Source organism: Bombina bombina, chromosome 7 (assembly GCF_027579735.1).
Source record: "Bombina bombina isolate aBomBom1 chromosome 7, aBomBom1.pri, whole genome shotgun sequence".
Classification (NCBI taxonomy): domain Eukaryota; kingdom Metazoa; phylum Chordata; class Amphibia; order Anura; family Bombinatoridae; genus Bombina; species Bombina bombina.
In genome coordinates this window covers 379,018,366-379,041,308 of record NC_069505.1, presented here as the reverse complement: position 1 = coordinate 379,041,308, position 22,943 = coordinate 379,018,366, and the positions used below count along the sequence as shown (strand labels likewise).

The 22,943-nt window shown below is 35.0% G+C and overlaps 1 protein-coding gene across 2 annotated transcripts in view; it reads right to left on the bottom strand.

The window, feature by feature from the left end:
• PPARG (peroxisome proliferator activated receptor gamma) overlaps positions 1 to 22,943 on the bottom strand; it is a 113,247-nt gene that overhangs the window by 4,561 nt on the left and 85,743 nt on the right. For both annotated transcript variants that reach the window (XM_053689013.1, XM_053689014.1), the window contains one exon: positions 10,200 to 10,650. In XM_053689013.1, the coding sequence (XP_053544988.1) occupies positions 10,200 to 10,650 (451 nt within the window). The remainder of the gene's footprint in view (positions 1 to 10,199; positions 10,651 to 22,943) is intronic.

Below are 22,943 nucleotides of genomic sequence, written 5' to 3'. Positions count from 1 at the left end.
TCTATGATCAGATTTGCTTTGTTCTTATTGTTATTCTTTGTTGAAGAGATATCTAGATAGGCAGCGTTCACATGTTTAGAGCACTACATGACAGGAAATAGTGCTGCCATCTAGTGCTCTTGCTAATGTATAACATTGTTGCAAAAATGCTGCAATATAGTACTGTAGACACGTGCACACTCCTGAGCTTACCTTCCTGATTTTCAACAAAGGATAACAAGATAAGTAGACAATTTGATAATAGATGTAAATTGGAAGGTTGTTTAAAATGGTATGTTCTGTCTGAATCAGCTCTCTTGAATACTAGCACACGGACCCTCGCAGCATATGTGCGTATGCCACTGGAAACCAGTAACAACTTTTACTAGAATGTAAGTGTATTGCAAAAATTTTTCTTTTTAAAATTGAAACGCCCCTTGCACATTTTAATTTGGCCCTTTCTATCCCTTTAAAGTCTATGGTGATGAGTTTATGCCGTTTACAACAGCAATGGAAACAAGGCCTTAGTTAAAGGGATAGGAAAGTCAAAATTAAACTTACATGATTCAGATAGAACAAGTCATTTTAAGTCACTTTTAAATTCTCTTTTATTTTCAAATGTGCTTTGTTCTCTTGGTATCCCTTGTCAGGGACGTCTTTAATATTGACTGTACCCTGGGCAAAAATTTTCTTGGGCCCCCCCCCACCCCATGCAATTTCGCTCTCCACCCCCAACATCCCAAAAAACAACTAAATCAATTATGTTTTTTATTTTTTAATTATTAGCCCAGCCGTGGATCATCCACTGCTGGGCTAATCATTTAAAAAAATGAAATAAATTGCAATATGTGAAACTGGACCTTAGCAGTACTAATAAGTAAATAAATATATAAATTCCTCCACTGTGGATTCATTTAATAATCTTTTGAATGTGATTCTGGTGTGAGTTTAGCTGGTTAAAGAGATTTAGGGCAGCCAACAGGAGCAAAGCAAGGTAAAGACTGAGGAGTAAGCATGGAGGTGCAGACAAATATAAGTTTACTGACTAGAACAGCAGAACTACTATGGGAAGCTGTAAAATCTGAGACAGAGAGAAAATAAAAACTATAAAAATAAACCTTACATTAATCAGCATGACACTATACATCAGCCACAGCAGCACATGTCACTTCTTTGCTAGGAACAAGTTCCCTCTCACCCTGCACTAGACAATGCTGCATGGGGAGGGGCGTGTGTGCACTCACTTATTCATCCCACTGACATCTTTCTACAAAGCACTGTTCCCCTAATAAACTTCAGTTAGTTGATCTTAGGGCCATAGAAGAAAGAGCAGGGATAAGGGGACCCGCAGAATGGATGCTGTCTGTCCAAGGCTTCATGGATACAGTGTGAGATGAGTCACACAGCCTCAAGACTGAAGAGAGCAGTGTATGCAACTGCACAGATGCTCAAATCCTCACGTGCCTGCCGCTCCAGCTTTCTGCTGCATGTGCCTACAGTCAGCCCTACCCAGAAACAATTGCCACCACCAGAGCAGTTACCTGGTAACAGTGGTAACCCCAGTAGGACCTATATATATATATATATATATAAGCAGAGTACTTTTGACTATGACAGTATTAGGACTGAATGTGTGTGTTCCCCATGTCACATCAACAGTCGGGTATGAACCATAAAAAAAAAAATTTTTTTTTTTTTTTTTTTTTTTAGGACTCTTGGGCCCCTCAACAGAGACTGGGCCCTGGGCAGCTGCCCCTTTTGCCCTGTGTTAAAGACGGTCCTGTCCCTTGTTAAAAAAGAATACGCACATATCCTACACTAGTGGGAGCTGCTGCTGATTGGACAAATTTGTCTCTTTTGATTGGAAATTTGTTTAAAATTGCATGTTCTGTCCAAATCATGAAAGAAAAATTTGGAGTTTCATGTCCCTTTAACTAGGGTAGTAATGCAAATATGACATGCTTTAAGGAACAACAACATACAATTGTTTGCATTACTATATCATTTTAAATTCAAAATGAAATCTGTCCTAAATGTAATGACAATATGTGCATTTTGATTATTTATTTATACTTTTTATGGAATTAACCTCTGTTGTTTTTCTTTCCACTGCCCTAGAGAGGCTATCATTTATCTTGTAGCCTTCTAATTTATGACCCTGCTACATGCTTCACAGTGAATGCTTGATTAGTGCATTCAGATAGACTATGTACTTCTAAACAACTTTCTAATTTATTTTTATAATCTAATTTGCTTTACTCTCTTGGTATCCTTTGTTGAAAAGCATACCTAGGTAGGAGTATCAATGCACTCGTTTGAGTTAGCAGCTGATTGGTGGATGCACATATATATCCCTTGTCATTGACTCACTTGATGTGTTCTGCTAGCTCCTAGTAGATCATTGCTGCTCCTTCAACAACAGATACTACAAGAATTAAGCCAATTTGATAATAGAAAAAGAAATGGAAAGTTTTTCAAATTGATTCACAAAATAAAATGAATTTCAGTACCAGCTAATAAATCATCTCTACATGGTTCTATTGTGCAAATGTTTACCAAGGCGGATGAATTTTGATAATGGCTCTAACAGTATTTTTTTATTTGGCTGTATGGTCAATGAGTAATCACTATAAAGTACAATGCACACAAAATATAAAACATCTACACGCTATAATGTAATCAAAACAACATAATGAATATTAGTTGTCAATTTGCAAAATTTGCCCTTTCTATTTTTACTGAATTTCCACGTAACATTTTTGTTATGAGATAAAAAATATTGATTCTGTTTTGTTTACCTCATGCAAACTATTTGCAACCTCATATAATTTACTGCTAGGTAAGTTGTATTCTTGATAAACTTTATAAATGAGTCAGCAGTAAGTTTCAGATTATGCAGAGCGACGTGTTTCATTAAACCCTAAATACATATTTACAATCACTAAAAGCTCATTTTTGTTCAGTGAGCAAGTATGAAGGGTTTGCTTTCTGTTGACATTTTTATTTCAGGACTTTTTAAGGTATATGTAAAATTTCCCACTTATATTTGTGAATATAGAAGTAAGAAAACTTGCTCTTGCATTATTTGTATATATATGTGTGTATATATATATATATATATATATATATATACACATATAGCGAGAGAGAGAGATAGGAGAGGGAGAGAGAGAGAGAGAGAGAGAGAGAGGAGAGAGGGAGAGAGAGAAGAGAGAGAGAAGACAGAGAGAGATATAAGAGAGGGAGAGAGAAGAGAGAGATAGGAGAAAGGTAGAGAAAGAGAAGAGAGAGAGAGAGAGAGAGAGATAGGAGAGAGGGAGGGAGAGAAGAGAGAGAGAAGAGAGAGAAGACAGAGAGAGCTATAAGAGAGGGAGAGAGAAGAGAGAGAGATATGAGAAAGGTAGAGAGAGAGAAGAGAGAGAGGGAGAGAGAGATGGGAGAGAGAGAAGAGAGGGAGAGAGAGAAGAGAGAGAGATAGAAGAGAGAGAAGAGAGAGAGGAAGAAATGGGAGCGAGAAAGAGAAGAGAGAGCATATTAGATGTTCGCATGTGGCAATTTCATTAACTGGCGAATGCAGAAGTAGGAGGCTATTTTCGATATTGCACAGATCTAAGTGTGTTTCATTTGCACATGAGGATATTTGGGTCCGAAAAGCGCTAAATACCGAATATAGGCTCCTAGGTCCACATTCGGCAGTGAACTAACTTTGAAATGTGTCGGAAAAAAAAAACTAATACTCATTTGATATTCAAACTATGTGCTCTTGCGTTGTTATTTTATAAAGCATTTATTAATTATGAAAGTCTAATATGTTAAGTGGTTCTTTAACAATTTTCATGGACAGAAGAAAAGCCTAATATAAATCTATGTCTCTTTTTATTATTTGTATGACTGTTCTCTGGCTAATGTTATAGTATTTTATTACACCCAATGACATCGCCTCTAGAATGATCCACTTTTGTGTAAGGCAGTCTGGTTAAAACCTGTACTATTTACGCATTTTTACACCTACAAAATAATAAACTTGGTAAATTAATCCTTATCCTCATCTGACATTTCCTTGTATTTGAAGTTTACAACGATAGTTATACTTTAACAAATGCCTCAATCTTTGCCAAATATAATAAAATCTGCATGTTTGCACGCATACATAGATATCAACCACACAGAAAATATCTTATTAATCTCATGTAGTTGATGAAGTAATTTATAGAAAAGTTGTGTGTGTGGGGGGGGGTCTTTAAATTTTGTACATCTTTATGCTTTTTTTGTTGTATACTTATATGCATATTCATCTTGAAAGGGACATGAAACCCCACATTTTTCTTTCATGGTTCTGATGGAACATACAATTTTAACCAATTTTACAATTTACTTATATTGTCAAATCTGTTAAATTTTCTTGGTATCCTTTGTTGAAGGTGCAGCAATATACTACTTGGAGCTACAGTGCTATAAATATTTTACATTCCAATTCTTCACATAGAAGAATGTTCTTATATATATATATATATATATATATATAATTTTTTTGTAAATTATATATCTATACCCATATATCTATATGAACATATACAGGTATAGATGTATATACAGATATATATAGAAATATAAATGTATTTATGTTGTAATGAATTTACAACTAGGGTTGGCCTTTTTGAACTGCTTGCAAATATTCATATTTATAAAAAAAATTCAAAGCTTAATGGGGCATTAAACCCCAACATTTTCTTTAATGATTCAGATAGATAATTCAATTTTAAACACATTTTCAATTTACTATCTAATTTGCTTTATTCTTTAGATATCCTTTGTTAAGAAATAGCAATGCACATGGGTGAGCCAATAACACGAGGCATCTTTGTGCAGCCACCAATCAGCAGCTACTGAGCCTATCTAGATATGTTTTTCAGCAAAGGATATCAAGAGAATGAAGCAAATTAGACAATAGAAGTAAATTAGAAAGTTGTGTAATATTGAATGTTCTTTCCAAATCATGAAAGAAAAAATTGGGTGTCATGTCCCTTTAACTTCTTCTTCAGAAAGGTCAAAGGGATATGAAATCCAAAAAGTTTCTTTTGTGATTCAGACAAAGCACAACATTTTTTTCTAATTTACTTCTATTATTAAATTTGTTTGGTCTCATTATATTCTTTGTTGAAGAGATACCTGGGCCTCATATTATTATTATTATTATCGGTTATTTGTAGAGCGTCAACAGATTCTGCAGCGCTAAATATGCGGAGTTGCTGGCTTTTGGTTTTTGTGCGGTTTTGGTATCCAATATACAGCGCCGCATATAAATGTGGCATGTATATTTCACCCGTCACCCACAATTTTTACTCCCATAAGCTAACATGGGACCGCGTCACAAATCGGTATCCAATATTCAGCGCAAGGACTTATGTGGCGAAAATGGAGAAATCTTGAATTCTTCAAATTCAAATCAGCCAATAGAATTTCAGTAGCTCTCATCCTATTGGCTGATTTGAATAGCCAATAGGATTTGAGTAGCTCTCATCCTATTGGCTGATTTGAATTTGAAGAATCAAATCAGCCAATAGGAATTCAAGGGACTCCATTTTTAATCGCGTACCTTGAAATCACTATCCAGTGTACGGCGGCGATCGTACAAAGAGGATCCTCCATGCTCCATGGCTCCGCGGTCGCCGGTCTTCAGTTCTAGGGTCGCCGGTCTTCATATCCTGGGTCGCCGGTCTTCAGCTCCACGGTCATCAGCTCCGCCCTCTGCTCCGCGCCGGATTGCTCCTGGAAGAAGAAAGAAGAGATCGCCGCTTGGAAGTAGACTTCACCGCATGGAACAGGACCTTTTCCGCTGGACTTCAGGAATAGTGAGTATCAACCTGGGGGTTAGACTTAGGTTTTTTTTAAAAAAAAATTTTGGGGGGGTTTATTTAGATTAGGATGGGTACTTTGTAAAAAAGCTAAATGCCCTTTTAAGGACAATGCCCAAACAAATGTCCTTTTCAGGGCAATGGGTAGTTTAGGTTTTTTAGTGTTAGGTTCTTTTATTTTGGGGGGTTTGGTGGGTGGGGGGGGGGTGCCCCCAAAATAAATGCCCTGCAAAAAGCCTTTTAAGGTTACTGGTAGTTTATTCTTAGATCAGGGGGTGTTTTATTTGGGGGGGCTTTTTTATTTTCATAGGGATTAGGTATAATTTTTTAAAATTTTATAATTTTGTTTTTTTATTTTCTGTAATCTTAGATTTTTTTATTTTCTGTAATTGTAGCTTAAAGGGACAGTCTACACCAGAATTTTAATTTTGACTAGACTGTCCCTTTAATTTATACTTAGGTTTTTTTTATTTTAATAGTAACTTTAGTATTTTGTAATTTAGGTAATTTGTGTTCATTTAGGGGGTGTTAGGTTAGGGGGCTTAGTAATTTAATTATTTATTTGTGTTGTGGGCTTTGGCGGTTTAGGGGTTAATACTTTAAAAGGTTTATTGCGTTGTGGGTTAATGGCAGATTTAGGGGTTAATACTTTAATAGGTTTATTGCGGTGTGGGTTAATGGCGGATTTAGGGGTTAATACTTTAATAGGTAGTTTGCGTTGTGGGCTTTGGTGGTTTAGGGGTTAATACTTTAATAGGTTTATTGCGGTGTGAGTTTGATGGCGGATATAGGGGTAAGGCATATTGCGTTGTGGGGGGTTGTCGGTTTAGGGGTTAAAATTGTATTAGTCCCGATGTGGGTTTGATGGCGGATAAAGGGGTTTTTACGTGTCAGGCTTATTTTTGGGAGGCGTGTTAGACTTTTACGAGAGGTTTTTACATGCTGGCTGTGAGTTTACACAGGTTTTCTTAACCTAAACTTAAAGTGAATGTAAAGTTTCACGAATGAGTGCCTGTTTTTTTAATACAATTAAAAACAGGGGCACTTTCATTCATGAAACTTTACATTTCACCGGTTTTGTTAAAATACTTACCTTTCCTTCTTGCAAGCCGGAGCAGCGATTCCCCTCGCCTCATCTCTTCATATGTCAGCAATGACGAATCCGGCTTCCTCCAATCACGACTTCCCTCCCAGCGCAAACATTGCCTGAGCCCACGCCGTGATTGGAGGAAGCCAGAGTCTTCATTTCTGACGTAAAAAGAGATGAGCGGCGAGCAGAGGGAATTGCTGCTCCAGCTTGCAAGAAGAAATGGTAAGTATTGTAACAAAACCTGGCGGTGACAAGTTTCATGAATGAAAGTGCCCCTGTTTTTAATAGTATTTTTAAAAAACGGGCACTCATTCGTGAAACTTTACATTCACTTTAAGTATAATATAAACACTTTTAGGATAGGTAGGCATTCCACATGAAAAATCAGCTATTTCAAATGCTGAAATAAAACACAAGGATCTATTTGTAAACAATTTATTCTCCAGCAGGTAAAATTGATGATTTGAACTAAATTCAAGTGGAGAAAAATTAGGGTAAACTGTCCCTTTAAAGGGACACGAAACCTACATTTTTTCTTTTATTTTTCAGATAGAGAATTTTTTTTTAAACTTTCCAATTTACTTCTATTATCAAATTTGCTTTGTTCTCTTCTTATTCTTTGTCTGGAGCACTACATGACAGGAAACAGTGCTACCATATAGTGTTCTTGCTGGTGTATATATATATATATATATATATATATATATATAAAGTATATACAGTATATATATATATATATATATATATATATATATGTGTTCAGTTATCAGAGTTCAATTTACAGACTAGCAGTGAACTAGCAGTATCTAAAGTAGAATTATATTCAAATTATTTATTTTTTGCAAATTTCCCTGGGAATTCCAAAAATATAAGTTTAAGTGATTCCACATGTCTATAAAAAACAGTAGATTAATCACTGTTGATCTGCAAATAATTATTACTCATATGTGTACGACAATAACATATTAAAATGATTTATTTGCTCGCACTTTTATTTTTGGCTAGAAAAATATAGTTATTTTCAAAAATATATTTCAAAACAAAACATAATCAAAGAATACTTTTTATTATTAGCACTTAAAGGGACACTAAACCCAAATTGTTTTCTTTCGTGATTCATACAGAGCATGCAATTTTAAGCAACTTTCCAATTCACTCCTATTATCTTTTTTTTCCGTTCTCTTGGCATCTTTATTTGAAAAGCAGAAATTTCTGGTTCAGCACCTGGGTAGCGCTTGTTGATTTGTGGCTAAATGTAGCCACCAATCAGCAAGCACCACCCATGGTGCTTAAGAAAATATAAGCCAGCTCCTAACCTGAACAAAGAAAATTTGATAATAGGAATAAATAAGAAAGTTGCTTAAAATTGAATGCTCTATCGGAATCATGAAAGAAAAATATTGGGTTTAGTGCCCCTTTTGTTTAATTTTATTACTGCATATAAATTTTATATCCCTATTTGAAATTATTAGGCATAGTTTAATAACCACATAGTTCTTTTATTAAAATATCAGTGGTAAATCAGAAAGGCAACCGTGCAAAAAAATTAAAAATAGACAGAAGCAATATGTGTCAAAAAGAGCTCTCATTTAGCCTTTTTTTTTAACATATTATCTGAGTCACTTGAACACACCCATCGCTCATGCAAGGTTGCCTATTGGCAGTTGTCCATTTTCCACTGGACTTCGTTCAAAGTAGGTACGTGCATTTGACATTTGTTTGTATGAATGAATGATGGTTATTGCCACGGGTAGCGACATTTGGTTCTTTTCGTAGCCGTATTTATTTGCTTGTAACACACAAAGTCTGGATATGCACAGTGTGTTGCACTGTCAAATGAACAAATCCGGCTCTGAATAGAGCCAAAAGCCGCTTCTCATGCTTATATCCATCATTTATTTATACATGCCTAATTCAGAGATACACATTTTTTTGAGCAAAAAATATGTTTTGAAGTGTTTAAAGGGACATAACAAGTTGGGATAGAGACAAAATAATATAATATGTACTTTAATTACTTTACCTACAAACTTATACTGCAGTGCCTCGCCATTAACCCTTTCTTTTTAGTTTCTGAATTGTAAAGCTCTAACTCCCCCCCCCACAATTCCTTTTATGACTGTATCTATGTTTATTGTTCTTTTGGTAAAATGCAAAAGTGAATAGGGATTATCTGCTGGAGCTGCCTAGAAGCTGGGAACTCAGTTGAAATACGTCTGAGTCAAAACACTGATAAGAGGGGTGGAGTTGGCTGCTCCAGGCAGCTTAGCTATGTAAGCAATTTTTAAACAATTTTTGTATGCAAACTAAATTAATTAGCCCTTTTAGGATATGCACAGATCTCAACCTGTTTTATGGCACTTTAAACGCTGCTCTTCCATATGGATTATATACTAATGTCCCTTTAAAACCATTTTAGTGGACAAGCATAAAAGATACTAATAGACAAAGAATTAAGATTTCAAAAATATTTTTTTTTATTTAAATGACTCCAAGATGCAAAAGCTCTGAAGATGTACAAATAAAATAGCTTCTTTACCAAGAGGCTCCAATTAAAGGAACTTGAAACACATTTTTTTCATGATTCAGACATAGCATACAATTCTAAACAAGTTTCCAATTTACTTCTATTTATCAAATTTGCTTCATTTTTTTGGTATCCTTTGTTGAAGGAGCAGCAATGCACTCCTGGGAGCTAGATGAACACATCAGGAAAGCCAATGACAAGCATCACATATGTGCAACCACCAATTAGCAACAAGTCCACAGTAGAGCTTTGCTGCGCCTAAGTATACCTATGCATGATTTTCAACAAAGGATTGCAAAAGAACAAAGCAAAATAGATATAAGTAAATTGGAAACATTTTAAAATTCTATGCTCTGTCTGAATCACAAAATACATTTTTTTGAGCTTCATGTTCCTTTAAAATTAAACTTGCATGATTCAGATAGAGCATGCAATTTTAATTGTGCTTCGTTCTCTAATATCCTACACTAGTGGGAGCTAGATGCTGATTGGTGTCTGCACACATTTGTCTCTTGTGATTGGCTAAGTAGATGTGTTCATCTAGCTGCCAGTTGTGCAATGCTGTTCATTTAGCAAAGGATACCAGGAGAATGAAGCAAATTTGAAAATATAAGTAATTTGGAAAGTTTTTAAATTTTGTTCTATCCAAATCATGAAAGAAAATTTTGGGGTTTCCTGTCCCTTTAAGCAAGCAGTAAATCAAAAACTTGGGAACACAATAACAGTTCAAAATTTTAACACAACTTACCTCCACTAAGTATGATGACGGCTACAAAGATTGCTAGATCACTGTCGTCCAGTTCAAGCGCATTAAACCGTATGGCAAATTCAAACTTGGGTTCCATGAACTCGCAAAATGGCTTCCGTAAGCTCTTCAGAAACTCCCGAGTCATAAATCCTTGTCCATCAGCGATTAATACTCCATCCTTATTCATTAGTGAAGCCAACATAGTAAAGATGATCTCATGCACACCATACTTTAGCAGAGTTACTTGGTCATTTAAATCAAGGTTTACAAATCCTGGAATGCTTTTGGCAAATTCAGTAATTTCACGTACAGCCTCCACTGAGCGAGACTGACATCTCTGAAAGATTCGGATGGCAACTTCCTTATCTTGCTCTTGGAAAGGAGACAAATATTGATATTTGATCTGGTCTTCTCCCATCATGAGTGAGTTCATATCATATATAACAACAGGCTAAAATAGGAAAGACAGAAAAGTTAATATTATGTTGGTTCCAAAAATGCGCAGAATATTTTTTCTTCAGCTTTTCATTTTTAGAAATCTTTCCTAACTATAAATATAACATACATTTAGTCAAATTACAGCAACATAGCAGCATTCTATATTTTGTATAGATTGAGTCAAAATTAGGCATGCGGTGAAAGTGTTATTTGCTTGGTAGAACATAGGGTCCTATAGACAATAGAATTCGTTTTGGACAATAGAATGTTGATAAGAACGAAAATCCATTAAAATTTGGTAATCAAATGTGATTACCGATTTTTGAATGTTACTATCGTTTTCGAATATTCATAATTAGATCGAATATCCACATTTGAAATTTGGAATGTAACATTCGATTTAACAAATACTATTCAGAAGTTCAATAGTTCATGTGGTAGGGAATTTAGTAAATTGATACATTATATATACAAATATATTGGGGCCTATCTATCAAGCTCTAAATGGAGCTTGAGGTCCCGTGTTTCTGGCGAGCCTGCAGGCTCGCCAGAAACAGCAGTTATGAAGCAGCGGTCACAAAGACCGCTGCTCCATAACCTGTCCGTCTGCTCTGAGCATGCGGACAGACATCGCCGGAAATCAACCCTATCGAGTATGATCGAGTTGATTGACACCTCCCTGCAGGCGGCCCATTGGCCGCGAGTCTGCAGGGGGCGGCGTTGCACCAGCAGCTCTTGTGACCGCTGCTCCATAACCTGTCCGTCTGCTCTGAGCAGGCGGACAGACATCGCCGGAAATCAACCCGATCGAGTATGATCGAGTTGATTGACACCTCCCTGCAGGCGGCCCATTGGCCGCGAGTCTGCAGGGGGCGGCGTTGCACCAGCAGCTCTTGTGAGCTGCTGGTGCAATGCTGAATATGGAGAGCGTATTGCTCTCCGCATTCAGCGAGGTCTGTCGGACCTGATCCGCACTGTCAGATCAGGTCCGACAGACCTTTCATAAATAGAGGCCATTGACTCAATTTTTTTCTTTTTCCAATATTGCATAATGTGAATATTACATTTAAAGAGAGCATTGCAAATACTATTAAAAATATATTGATTCAAATTTTTCTAATTCAAATATTGCACAATTTGATTGCAATATTCGAATTAGAAAAATGTAATTTGAATATTACATTTAAAAATATAACTATAAATACTATTACATTAAAGAAATGTTAGAATGTTGTACAAACATTCAAAATAAACAAATGAATGTGTTAAAATTTGTTTCAAATGTTGCAAAACATTCACCTATCCCTTGTCAAAATTAAATAACTACCCAGTCTCATGGGCATTCTAATTTGTACCTTTTAGAAATGACTGTAAAACTCATTGGTCTATTGTACATTAGTAGAGATGTCATTAATCTAACATTAATCATATTATAGGTAGTTGTGTGGTCTCGGACGTCTGACTTACCCTGTATATGTGTACTGAATTAAAAGGGCATAGTATACTTTTGGTCAAATTTGCGCCAACATAATAGTTTTTACTACAAAACTATTTGAAAGTTGTTTAAAAAGTATGTTGACGGTTTTTTTAATCCGGTTTCCCGTGAATATAAATATTCTCCAGCAACAAAAGCTGCTTCAATTTCAAATGATTCTGTTAACTTCTTTCAACCTTTTAAGGGACTTTTAAATACAGCATAGTTAACAAGTGCATGATAAGAAAAGACAATGCTATAGCACTTACTAAGAATTTTCAATAAACAGTAGATTTTAACAGTAGATTTTTTTCTGTCAAATTTCAAAATTTACTTCAATTTATCGCCCCCCCTGTATCATGTGATAGCCTCAGCCAATCACAGATCATATATGTATACACTGTGAACTGCTGCCTATGAAAAAAAAATTACTTTGCACAATTTGATAATAGAAATAAATTGGAAAATCACTTAAAACGGCATTTTCTATCTGAATCATGAAAGTTTAAGTTTAACATTAATATCACTTTGAGTGAAAATGTTTCTTAGAATAACAATGGAACATAAGGAATTTCCTATGAAAGGAAACTACAATGAGCAATATCTTTGCAATAAAAACTGATGGATACAAGACGGCTTTACAGTAAAAATAAAAACAAAATAGTAGTTTGTTCTTATACCTACAGTAATTTGTTTATCTTTTTTTGTAATATTGCAAAAAAAATCTAGCTTGAATGAAAAGCTTTAAATAGATTTAAAAAATAAATATATATATATATATATATATATATATATATATATATATATATATATATATATATATATATATATATATTAGAAATCATATGGCCCTGCAGATTTGTTTCAGAAAAACATTACTGTATAATTAAAGTATTCTTGCTGGCTGAATTCATTATTTAAGTACTTAAGTATTTGTGTGAATGATGCTGTTTCTGATATACCCAAGTGAAATAAATCAGTCTAAAAACACATTGGAGTAAATTAATGTGCCAGAGAAATGTTGTTACTGGTGTTCTGGAATCATTCTCTGTTAATATTACCAATGAGATATCTAGTTAAAGTGAATACTGATTCAAACAGTCAGGCATGTGTGAGAGCCAAATTTGTACACCCATGTGATTTCCTTACTCAAACAGAATTTTACAGGCCAATCTATTCTTTAGTGAATGCAGTGTGATGTTTTTTTTGTTTATTATGACCATAAAGCTATTACATATGGCCATAATATCAGATTTCACTGGATGATTGTCAGTGGGGTTTTTTTAGTACTTTTTTACTACAAGGAAAATGTGTTTGTTCATTATTTTAAGGTGTTTTGCACATTTAGTTTAAGGGAAATTAGTCAAAATTAAAGGGATATGAAACCCTCCAAAAATATCTTTTTGCTTTCTGAAGTATCTGTTTTAACTGAGCATGTGCAAGATTTCATCGTATATGCCTTAATGCCTGGGACATGCATAAGGCTATCCTAAGAAAAAAGTGACATGCAATATGGATATACTTGATGGGAATATTTGTTTCTTATCTACCGTCAAATTTGATGTTTCTATATGAGTCTGTGGTTGGCTGATGGTTGTCACCTGATACAGCGGACAGGGAAATAAAAGGAAACTTTGAAATTAAATGTGCTAATACCTAATGGAATGAATGACTATGATATATCTGTATTTTTATAATATATTTTTCACTCTTTGTGTGCAAAAGAATCTCCTCTATGGGCAGTATTATTATACATTGGAGACCAAGTTGTACAATAAAGAGATATTGTGAAAAGTATACTTTATGGCATGATTAAGGGTGGATAACCCAAAATCTTGATGTGCTGTTAACCATGCTTTGGTATTAACTCCTTAATAAAGTTTTTTAAAATACAAGTGCTCTGGATTGATTGAGAAACTTTGAAATGTGTCAGAACAAAATCTACTTCAATCTCAAAGTAAATCCTATTGCATTGTCTTTTTATTATGCATTTGTTGGTTACGCAATTCTACTGTATTTAATGTTATATATGAATATATGTTTTTCAAAGACACTACATATATAGCCCAAAATAATGTGTCCTGAAGAAGGCCTCTTGCTTCTATAGCAGCACATTGAGCTATGAAATGAGAGTTGTCTCTTTTTTGAAGATTTGGAAATAAACTTATTAAAACTTTATTTCCAGTGTTTATTTTACCTATAAGTAGGGGAATATTTTCATATACCTTCTATTTTAAATGTCTGTTGTTGTGGTACACACAGAGGATTACCCTCACCAGAAAATCAGACAACTAAGCGCCTCCGCGGTCCAGTGCACTTAGGTGTGACATAGTTAAGCTCAGAGGGGACAAGAATTACATGAGCTCAGAGAAGGTTTATCTGATCTGAGCTCCTTTAACTCTTACCCATCTCAGAACTCGCAACTCGGTACACAAAAACACAGAGATGCTTAATTGTCTGATTTTCTGGTGCTGGTTATCCTCTGTGTACCACAACAATGGACATTTATACCAAAAAACACAGGGAAGCCATTTTGACCTTTGGGTACTAAGGAGCCATGAGCGTGCATGGATTTCAGACACACAGAGGGACTGTATTAATGAGCAATATCATTTTATAAATTAAGTAAGTGCAATTTGCTACATGCAATATTTGTTTTTATCTAATAAAACTTTGAATCAGAGTTGCGCTTCCGTTTTATTTCTAGGTTATTTGTACTTAACACATTGGAAAAAGGAAATTGTCAGCGGAGGGGAAACAGCACACTATCAAGAGTATTTATTTTTTGTTGTTGTTTTGTTGGGGTAGTGGACAAGTTTCTACTTTGTGGTACTGGGATTGCTGACCATACTACAACAGGCAGTGGTGACTATTACCATTAATATAATTTTGTAAGCTTAAAGGGACATAATACTCATATGCTAAATCCCTTGAAAGTGATGCAGCATAACTTTAAAAAGCTGATAAGAAAATATCACCTCAAAATGTATTCAGCTCACTAGAGTAAGTGCTCTGCTTTGCTGTGATCTCATGAGAATTTACTAAAATCTTGTGAGATTTCCTAGTGCATTTCCTGAATCTGAATAGGGAAATAACAAGACAGTGCCTGCACATGCCATATGTACACTTCCTTGCAAATCCTGGGACTAGTATTCTGATTGGCTGCTTAAAGTCCCTTTACAATGAGATGTGAATACTGAGGAACTTTTGAGATAAAATAGCTTCCTTTTTTCCATAAAGATGCTCAGGGGATATATTTTAGTCAGCTTTTTACAGCTATGCTGCATCACTTTCAAGTGCTTCAATATTTTGGTATCATGTCCCTTTAAATTACCTAAATGGCCAAAGTAAAGGAAACAGGTAAATGTTTTTAAAGTCTTTATCTCTGCAAAACTCTGTAAAAATGCTGCTAACAAACCTGCCTTAACAGTATATTTTGTACACAGATGTTTTGCATATAAATGTGGCTTACATGTCTCTTTATTACTTCTATTATCAACTTTGCTTTATTCTCTTGTTATAATTTGTTGTAGGAGCTGCAATGCATTACTGGGAGCTAGCTGAACACATGAGACAATGGTAAAAAGCTTATATATGCAGCCACCAATCAGGAGCTAGCTCCGTATAGTTCATTGCTGCTCCTGAGCCTACCTAAGTTTGCTTTTCAACAAAGGTTACCAAGAGAATGAAGAAAATTAGATAATAAAAATAATATAACTTATTTATTTTACCCAAGGTAATTCATCCTGATCAAGTAGGATGTGTTTCTGACAGGTCCTCAGTATGCAAAATCTTTCTGATGTTAAATTCTATTTGTTTTTATGACAAGAACCACTCCGCTCTACTGGAGGCCTTCCAACTATCTCTGGATGCAGAGAAGGCCTTCAACAGGGTAGAGTGGAAGGTTATGTTTGAGACTCTCAGTAGGTTTGGATTAGAAGGGAGCTATTTGAAAACCATGGAATCTATTTACTCAAAAGCAAAGGCAACATTATTGATCAATAATGACCTATCTAATTATTTTACGCTTACAAGGGGCACCCGTCAAGGATGCCCCTTATCCCCTTTATTGTTTGACTTAATTTTAGAACCCTTGGCAGTGAGACCAAGAGAACTACTTCCTGGCATAAACATGGAACCAATGTCAAACAGAACTCTTTTATTTGCAGATGATTTATTAATTTTTGTTACAGAGCCGGCACTTTATATACCACAAATTATTAATTTTTGGAGGAGAATAGTGAGATTTCGGGCTACAAGACAAACTTTTCTAAATCTAAAATCTTGTGGCTTAAGACGTCAGAAGATAATATTACTCTACCCTTTTTAGAAACTAGTTCATTTTCGTATTTAAGATTGTCTATATCTGTAGAACCTGCAAAGTGGTATGGGGAGAATATTTTGCCGATAATAAATGAAAGTAGAAACAGTTTAAGATGCTGGGGGGGACTTCCGGTCCCCCCCAGCATCTTAAAACTGGGGGGGACTTCCTAAAATCTTATATGTTTTAAGAATGTTCCCACTGTTGATAAAAAATCAAGATCTTCTATTGTTTTCCCGAGACTTAAGATATTTTTTATGGTCCAGAAAGAAACGAAGGAACAAACTCTCTAATTTATATTTACCATACTTTAAAGGAGGCTTGGCTCTACCAAATCTGAAAAGTTACACTAATGCTGCAATATTGAGGCTTCCCATTGACTGGTAACATCAAACTAATAGGTTCTCACATAGACCTTTAGAGGAATTCTTTTGTTCTCCCCATTCATTGAATTTTTTTATACATGCCCTAGATTAAGATCTGGGGAATGATATATATGCTCATCCTCTTTATAGAGATATTCTCAAGGTTTGGAGAACGGTTATGAGAAGACTCGATACTAATGTAAATATTGTGTCTTCCGGTAAAGGGCAATTTGGGTTTTCCACTTGGTTCTTCCACAAATGTCTTTTCAACATGGATCAATTACCATTCGTTATTAATAAAAGACTTGTTTGACCCCGTAACCAAAAAAATTATTTACATTTTAAAAGTTCCAAATAAAATTTCCATTAGTTAAAATCCAACACATATTTTATTTTCTTCAATTAAAAGATTATGCCTATCATTTCCTTCATTATGGCAAACTCACCCTCTATTATACACTCTCTCTCTATCTTAAGAAATGGTCTATGCCATCAATATATAAAATAATCCAAGCAGAAGAAGCAGCTAAATTAAAAAGCTATCTATGTAGTAAATGGGGAGCATTGCTAGAAGTCCCGGATCTACCATCTAAAATTACGACGCATCGTATGTTTATTTCCTCCTATATGAGAGAATCCCAGTTTAGACTAATTCACCAAGATTACCTAAACCCCCAAAAAGTAGCTAAATGGAAGAAAGAAGTCCAAAATATCTGTGTGAAATGCTCACTTAGTAATCCAGATATGGGACACCTGATTGTCGAGTGCCCTAGACTGAAACAACTTTAGCGTAAAACCGCATATTTTCTATCTAAAGTAACAAAATTAAACGTTGAGCTGTCTACGGAAACAATCCTTCTTTTGGTCACGAATAAACTATGGGAAACTGAGAAAGAGTTTATATTAATAACAATATTAAATATTTGAAAATTAATCTTTGGTAACTGGACTAATCATAAAATTCCCTCTATCAGGCAAATTAAAAACATTTTAGTTAATCAGTAGAGGTCTATGATTTTAAAATAAACAGGAATAGAGATGTTAAAGGGCTTACTTGGGGTAAATTTATTAAGTATATGGGAATAGAACTGAAAAATCGGACATCACATATTATTAACGTACAGATTTAAAGTAAATCTCTTTCCATGTAGATCCACTAGTTGTGGAAGGAGGGTCAGGGGAAGAGTGAAGGGGGGGGGGTATGTGTCCACTCTATCTTTCCTTTTTCCCCTTTTTTAAGTTTAGATTAATTATTCTTTGAATCCCTTCTCTCTTGTGTTTTTTTGTTTTTTTAAAAGCTCTTTAGTTGAGTCATTATAACGATATAAGTTGATAAATGACGTAAAGTAACAAGAAGATATTGTAATTTGCAAGGTAATGTAATCTGCAATTCTTTTCTTCACTGTGTGATTTTTGTGTATTATATTGTATAATAAATAATAATAATAATAAAAAAAGAGAATAAAAGTAAACTGTAACGCTGTTTAAAACTGCATGCCCTTTCTGAATCATGAGTTTCATTTTGACGTTACTGTTTATTTAAAGGGACAGTGTACTATATTATTGTTTTTACATTAATGAGTTTCCAATGACTTCTTATACCAGCTGCAGAGTATAAAATATATGAGCAATCAATCCTTTATGTTTATTTTTGTATTTAAAATAGCTACTTTTTATTGTTGAAACAACAACCCATCAAGATGGATTAGTTTATCACTTTATGTACATGCACATACTTCTTTACATTATCTCTGTAAACCAAACAATGCTTATAACAATTAAGAATTAACATTGTACCTCCTGCTGGAGTGTAATTTCTTCTGCTGAGTGTGTTTATACAGGTTATCTTTAATTTAAGTATAAAAACTTTAAGAATAGGTAGGCATACCACAGGAAAAATTGTCTATTTTAAATGCCAAAATAAAGTAAAATGAGCTATTTGTAAACAATTTAATATTCTCTAGCAGGTAAAACGGATCATTGGAAACAAATTAAAGTTGAAAAATAAGGGTAAACTGTCCCTTTAAAGGAATATGAAACACATTTTTTTTCTTTTATTATGCAGATAGAAAATAGAATTTAAAAACAGTTTCCAATTTACTTCTAATTTGCTTCGTTCTCTTCTTATTCTTTTTTGAAGAGATATCTAGATAGGTAGCATGCACGCCTGGAGCATAACATGACAGTAAATAGTGCTGCGCTTTAGTGCTCTTGTTGTCATATAGTACTGCAGACACGTGCACACTCCTGATCTTACTTCCCGGCTTTTCAACAAAGGATAATGAGAAAACAAAGACAATTTGACCATAGAAATACATTAGAAAGTTGTTTAAAATTGTAAGTTCTGAATCATGAAAGAAAAATGTTGACGTTTTATGTCCCTTTAAGTACAGGCAATTATTACACAATAGGCTAAACTCAATTAAAATGTAATGTGTTTTGTATGAGGCAAACTGAGCTGTAATTAAAAGTAATGTCTTTTCAAATCTATATACAGTAAACACAGTGCTGATATGCAAAGGTACAAATTCCAAAGCTACACAAACACAGAAAACATTAACTGGATATTCACAGAGCCAGGACATGTTCTGCTCTTCTGGCCTTGCAATGACGTAGAATAACGTCAGGAAAGAATTTACTATATTCAGTCTTTTCTTTTTATGAGATAAAATGTCATTCTTTCAGATTTAAAGGGAAATAAAACCCACATTTTTTTCTTTCAGAATTCAGATAGAGCATGCAATTTTAAGCAATTTTCTAATTGACTCCTATTATCAATTTTTCTTCCTTCTCTTGGTATCTTTATTTGAAACGATGAATGTAAGCTTAGGATCCGGACCATTTTTGGTTCAGCACCTGGGTAGCGCTTGCTGATTGGTGGCTACATTTATATATATATATACACACACATCAGATACTGTATGTATATAAATATGTATTTATGAATAAATAGAACATATTCTTCTATGTGAAGAAAATTGAAATGTGAGATATTAATATTTCATGTCGGGTTAGCGCACTTGATAAAATGTGATCGGGTTTTTGTGACTTGTTGGGTGTCACACAATTTCTGGTCCCCACAGTGGGTATTGAAAAGAATCAAACCCCCCCCCCCCCCCCCTGAAAATAATCACATTTTGTTGCTTTGCAGCCTGAAATAAAGACAGACCCAATTTTTGTTTATCCAATTGTAATTACTCAGTGCAACTTATAACATCCAAGTGAAAGATGTAACACCAACAAGTCAGACAAAAATAAAGACAATTCAAAAACAGAATCACTGAGTTGGAAAAAGGATCACTCCCTTGTGTCAGTATTTTGTTGAACCAACTTTTGCTTTAATTACAGCCTTTAGTCTGTTGGGAAATGTCTCTACTAACTTTGTACATCTAGACTGTGCAATATTTGCCCACACTTCTTTGCAGAACCGCTCCAGTTCCGTTATATTTGATGGTGACCTTTTGTGGACTGCAGTCTTCAAGTCATGCCACAGATATTCAATGGGGTTTAAGTCTGGGCTCTGATTAGGCCATGCAAGGACCCTTTTCTTCTCCAACCACTGGGTGATCATTTTTGTTGCGTGCTTTGGGTCATTGTCATGTTGGAAGGTAAACCTTCTTCCCATTGACAACTTCCTAGCAGAGGGCAGCAGAATTTCCTCAAGAATTTGACGGTATTTTGCCCCATCCATTATTCCTTCTATCCTGACAAGTGCTCCAGTGCCTGCTGCAGAGAAACACCCCCATAACAGGATATTACAACCGCCATGCTTTACTGTAGTTGTTGTTATTCGGATGGTGAGCTGTATTGGATTTCCTCCAGACATATCATTTGGTGTTGAGGCCCAAAAATTCAATTTTAGTCTCATCTGACCATAAAACCTTTTTCCATGTGGCCTCAGATTCTCCTAGCCTAGGTGTGTTATGGCAAAGCTCAGTCATGACTGCATGTGGCCTTTCTTGAGGAGTGGCTTTTTTCTTGCAACCCTCCCATACAAGCCACATTTGTGGAGAATTTGTGATATTGTTGTCACATGCACACAATGACCACTCATAAATTCCTGCAACTGCTTCAGAGTTGCTGTGGGCCTCTTGGAAGCCTCTCTGACCAGTTTCCTCCACAGGAGGAGCGACGTCCTGATCCAGAGAGGGTCTGTTTTGTACCAAATTCCTTCCACTTCTTAATAATAGACTTCACTGTGCTTCTTAGCATTGATAAAGCCTTTGATATTTTCTTGTATCCATCTCCTGAATTGTGCCTGTACACAACTTTATCCCGGAGATCTTTTGACAGTGCCTTGCCACCCATAGTTGATTGCTTCACTACCAGAGACTGAGATGCTCCAGGAAAGCTCTTTTCATGTTGAGCTAATCAATAAGCCCACAGCTGATCACAGTTGAAGGTCAAATGGCTTTGTGTGTGCCGTTGAGAAGGTAATTAGCTACACCTGATTGAGTTTACAAGTAATTTTAGGAGGGGTTGATCCTTTTTCCAACTCAGTGATTCTGTTTTTGAATTGTCTTTATTTTTGTCTGACATGTTGGTGTTATATCTTTCGCTTGGATGTTATAAGTTGCACTAAGTAATTGACAAATGGATAAACAAAAACTGTGTCTGTCTTTATTTCAGGCTGCAAAGCAACAACGTGATTATTTTCAAGGGGGAAGATTCTTTTTAAAAGCCACTCCTATACTTACTATGTATGTTTAGCTACTAACACAATTACTGGGGCCTATCTCCTATACTTACTCCTATTTATGTTTAATAATTTAAAGGACACTTTTAAAAGGCAAGCATTTAAAAATGGGTTACAGTGTTTTGAATAAATTAACTTTATTTGTAAAAGTTGTGCCGCTCAACTAGTGAACAATAAATAATAAGGTATCAGTTGCACTTTCTATTAGTTTAAATTTAAATGGAATTTGCCAAAGTATTTTTTAATGCAAAAAACCCAAACAACATATATTTAATTAATTTTATATATATGATAGAAAATATTTGCTTTGACGTTGTTGGAATTGTGTATTGTGTTCCATTATAACTTGTCCCAAGAGAACCTTTAAAAGTCATGTTTGTGCTTAGATTTGTTATGCATGGTATCCTGGTATGTTTTAGAGATTACTAATATTGCAAGTTAGATAGGGCCATTATGGTAAACAAAGGACATGCTGTCATCCGTTAGAGTATGTCATTTTATTACCGTCGACTTGAAAATCGATGTGTTGTTTAATCCCAGAGTACTACTCTGGAGCTGCAGAGCCCTGCTGGGACAGAGCAGAGTCTGTCACTGACCCAGTCAGCAGTACTAATTGCAAGAGCAGTATATGGCAGCACTATTTCCTGCAATATAGTGCTCCAGATGTCTACCAAGGTATCTCTTGAACACAGAATATCATGGGAACAAAACAAATTTGATAATAGAAGTAACTTAGAAAGGTTTATAAAATGGTTTGCTCTGTCTAAATCACAAAAGAAAATTTTTGGGTGTCATATCGCTTTAATATGGTCTCTTCAAGTATGCAATATGTATATCTATAACTATGGTAGTTAAAGGGACAGTCTAGGCCAAAATAAACTTTCATTATTCAGATAGAGCATGTAATTTTAAACAATTTTCCAATTTACTTTTATCACCAATTTTGCTTTGTTCTCTTAGTATTCTTAGTTGAAAGCTTAACCTAGGAGGTTCATATGCTAATTTCTTAGACCTTGAAGGCCACCTCTTATCAGAATGCATTTTAACAGTTTTTCACAACTAGAGGGTGTTAGTTCATGTTTTTCATATAGATAACACTCATGCACGTGAAGTTATCTGGGAGCCAGCACTGATTGGCTAAACTGCAAGTCTGTCAAAAGAACTGAAATAAGGGGGCAGTTTGCAGAGGCTTAGATACAAGGTAATCACAGAGGTTAAAAGTATATAAATATAACTGTGTTGGTTATGCAAAACTGGGGAATGGGTAATAAAGGGATTATCGATCTTTTAAAACAATAAAAATTCTGGTTTAGACTGTCCCTTTAAAATATGCAAATGAGAATTAACAGAAAATTTCACAAAAGCAGCAATTTTACTAAACAAAAACGTGACCTTGAATAATTGTATTAATGACACATCCTGTATCTTAAATACAAGCCCAGCCAAAAGA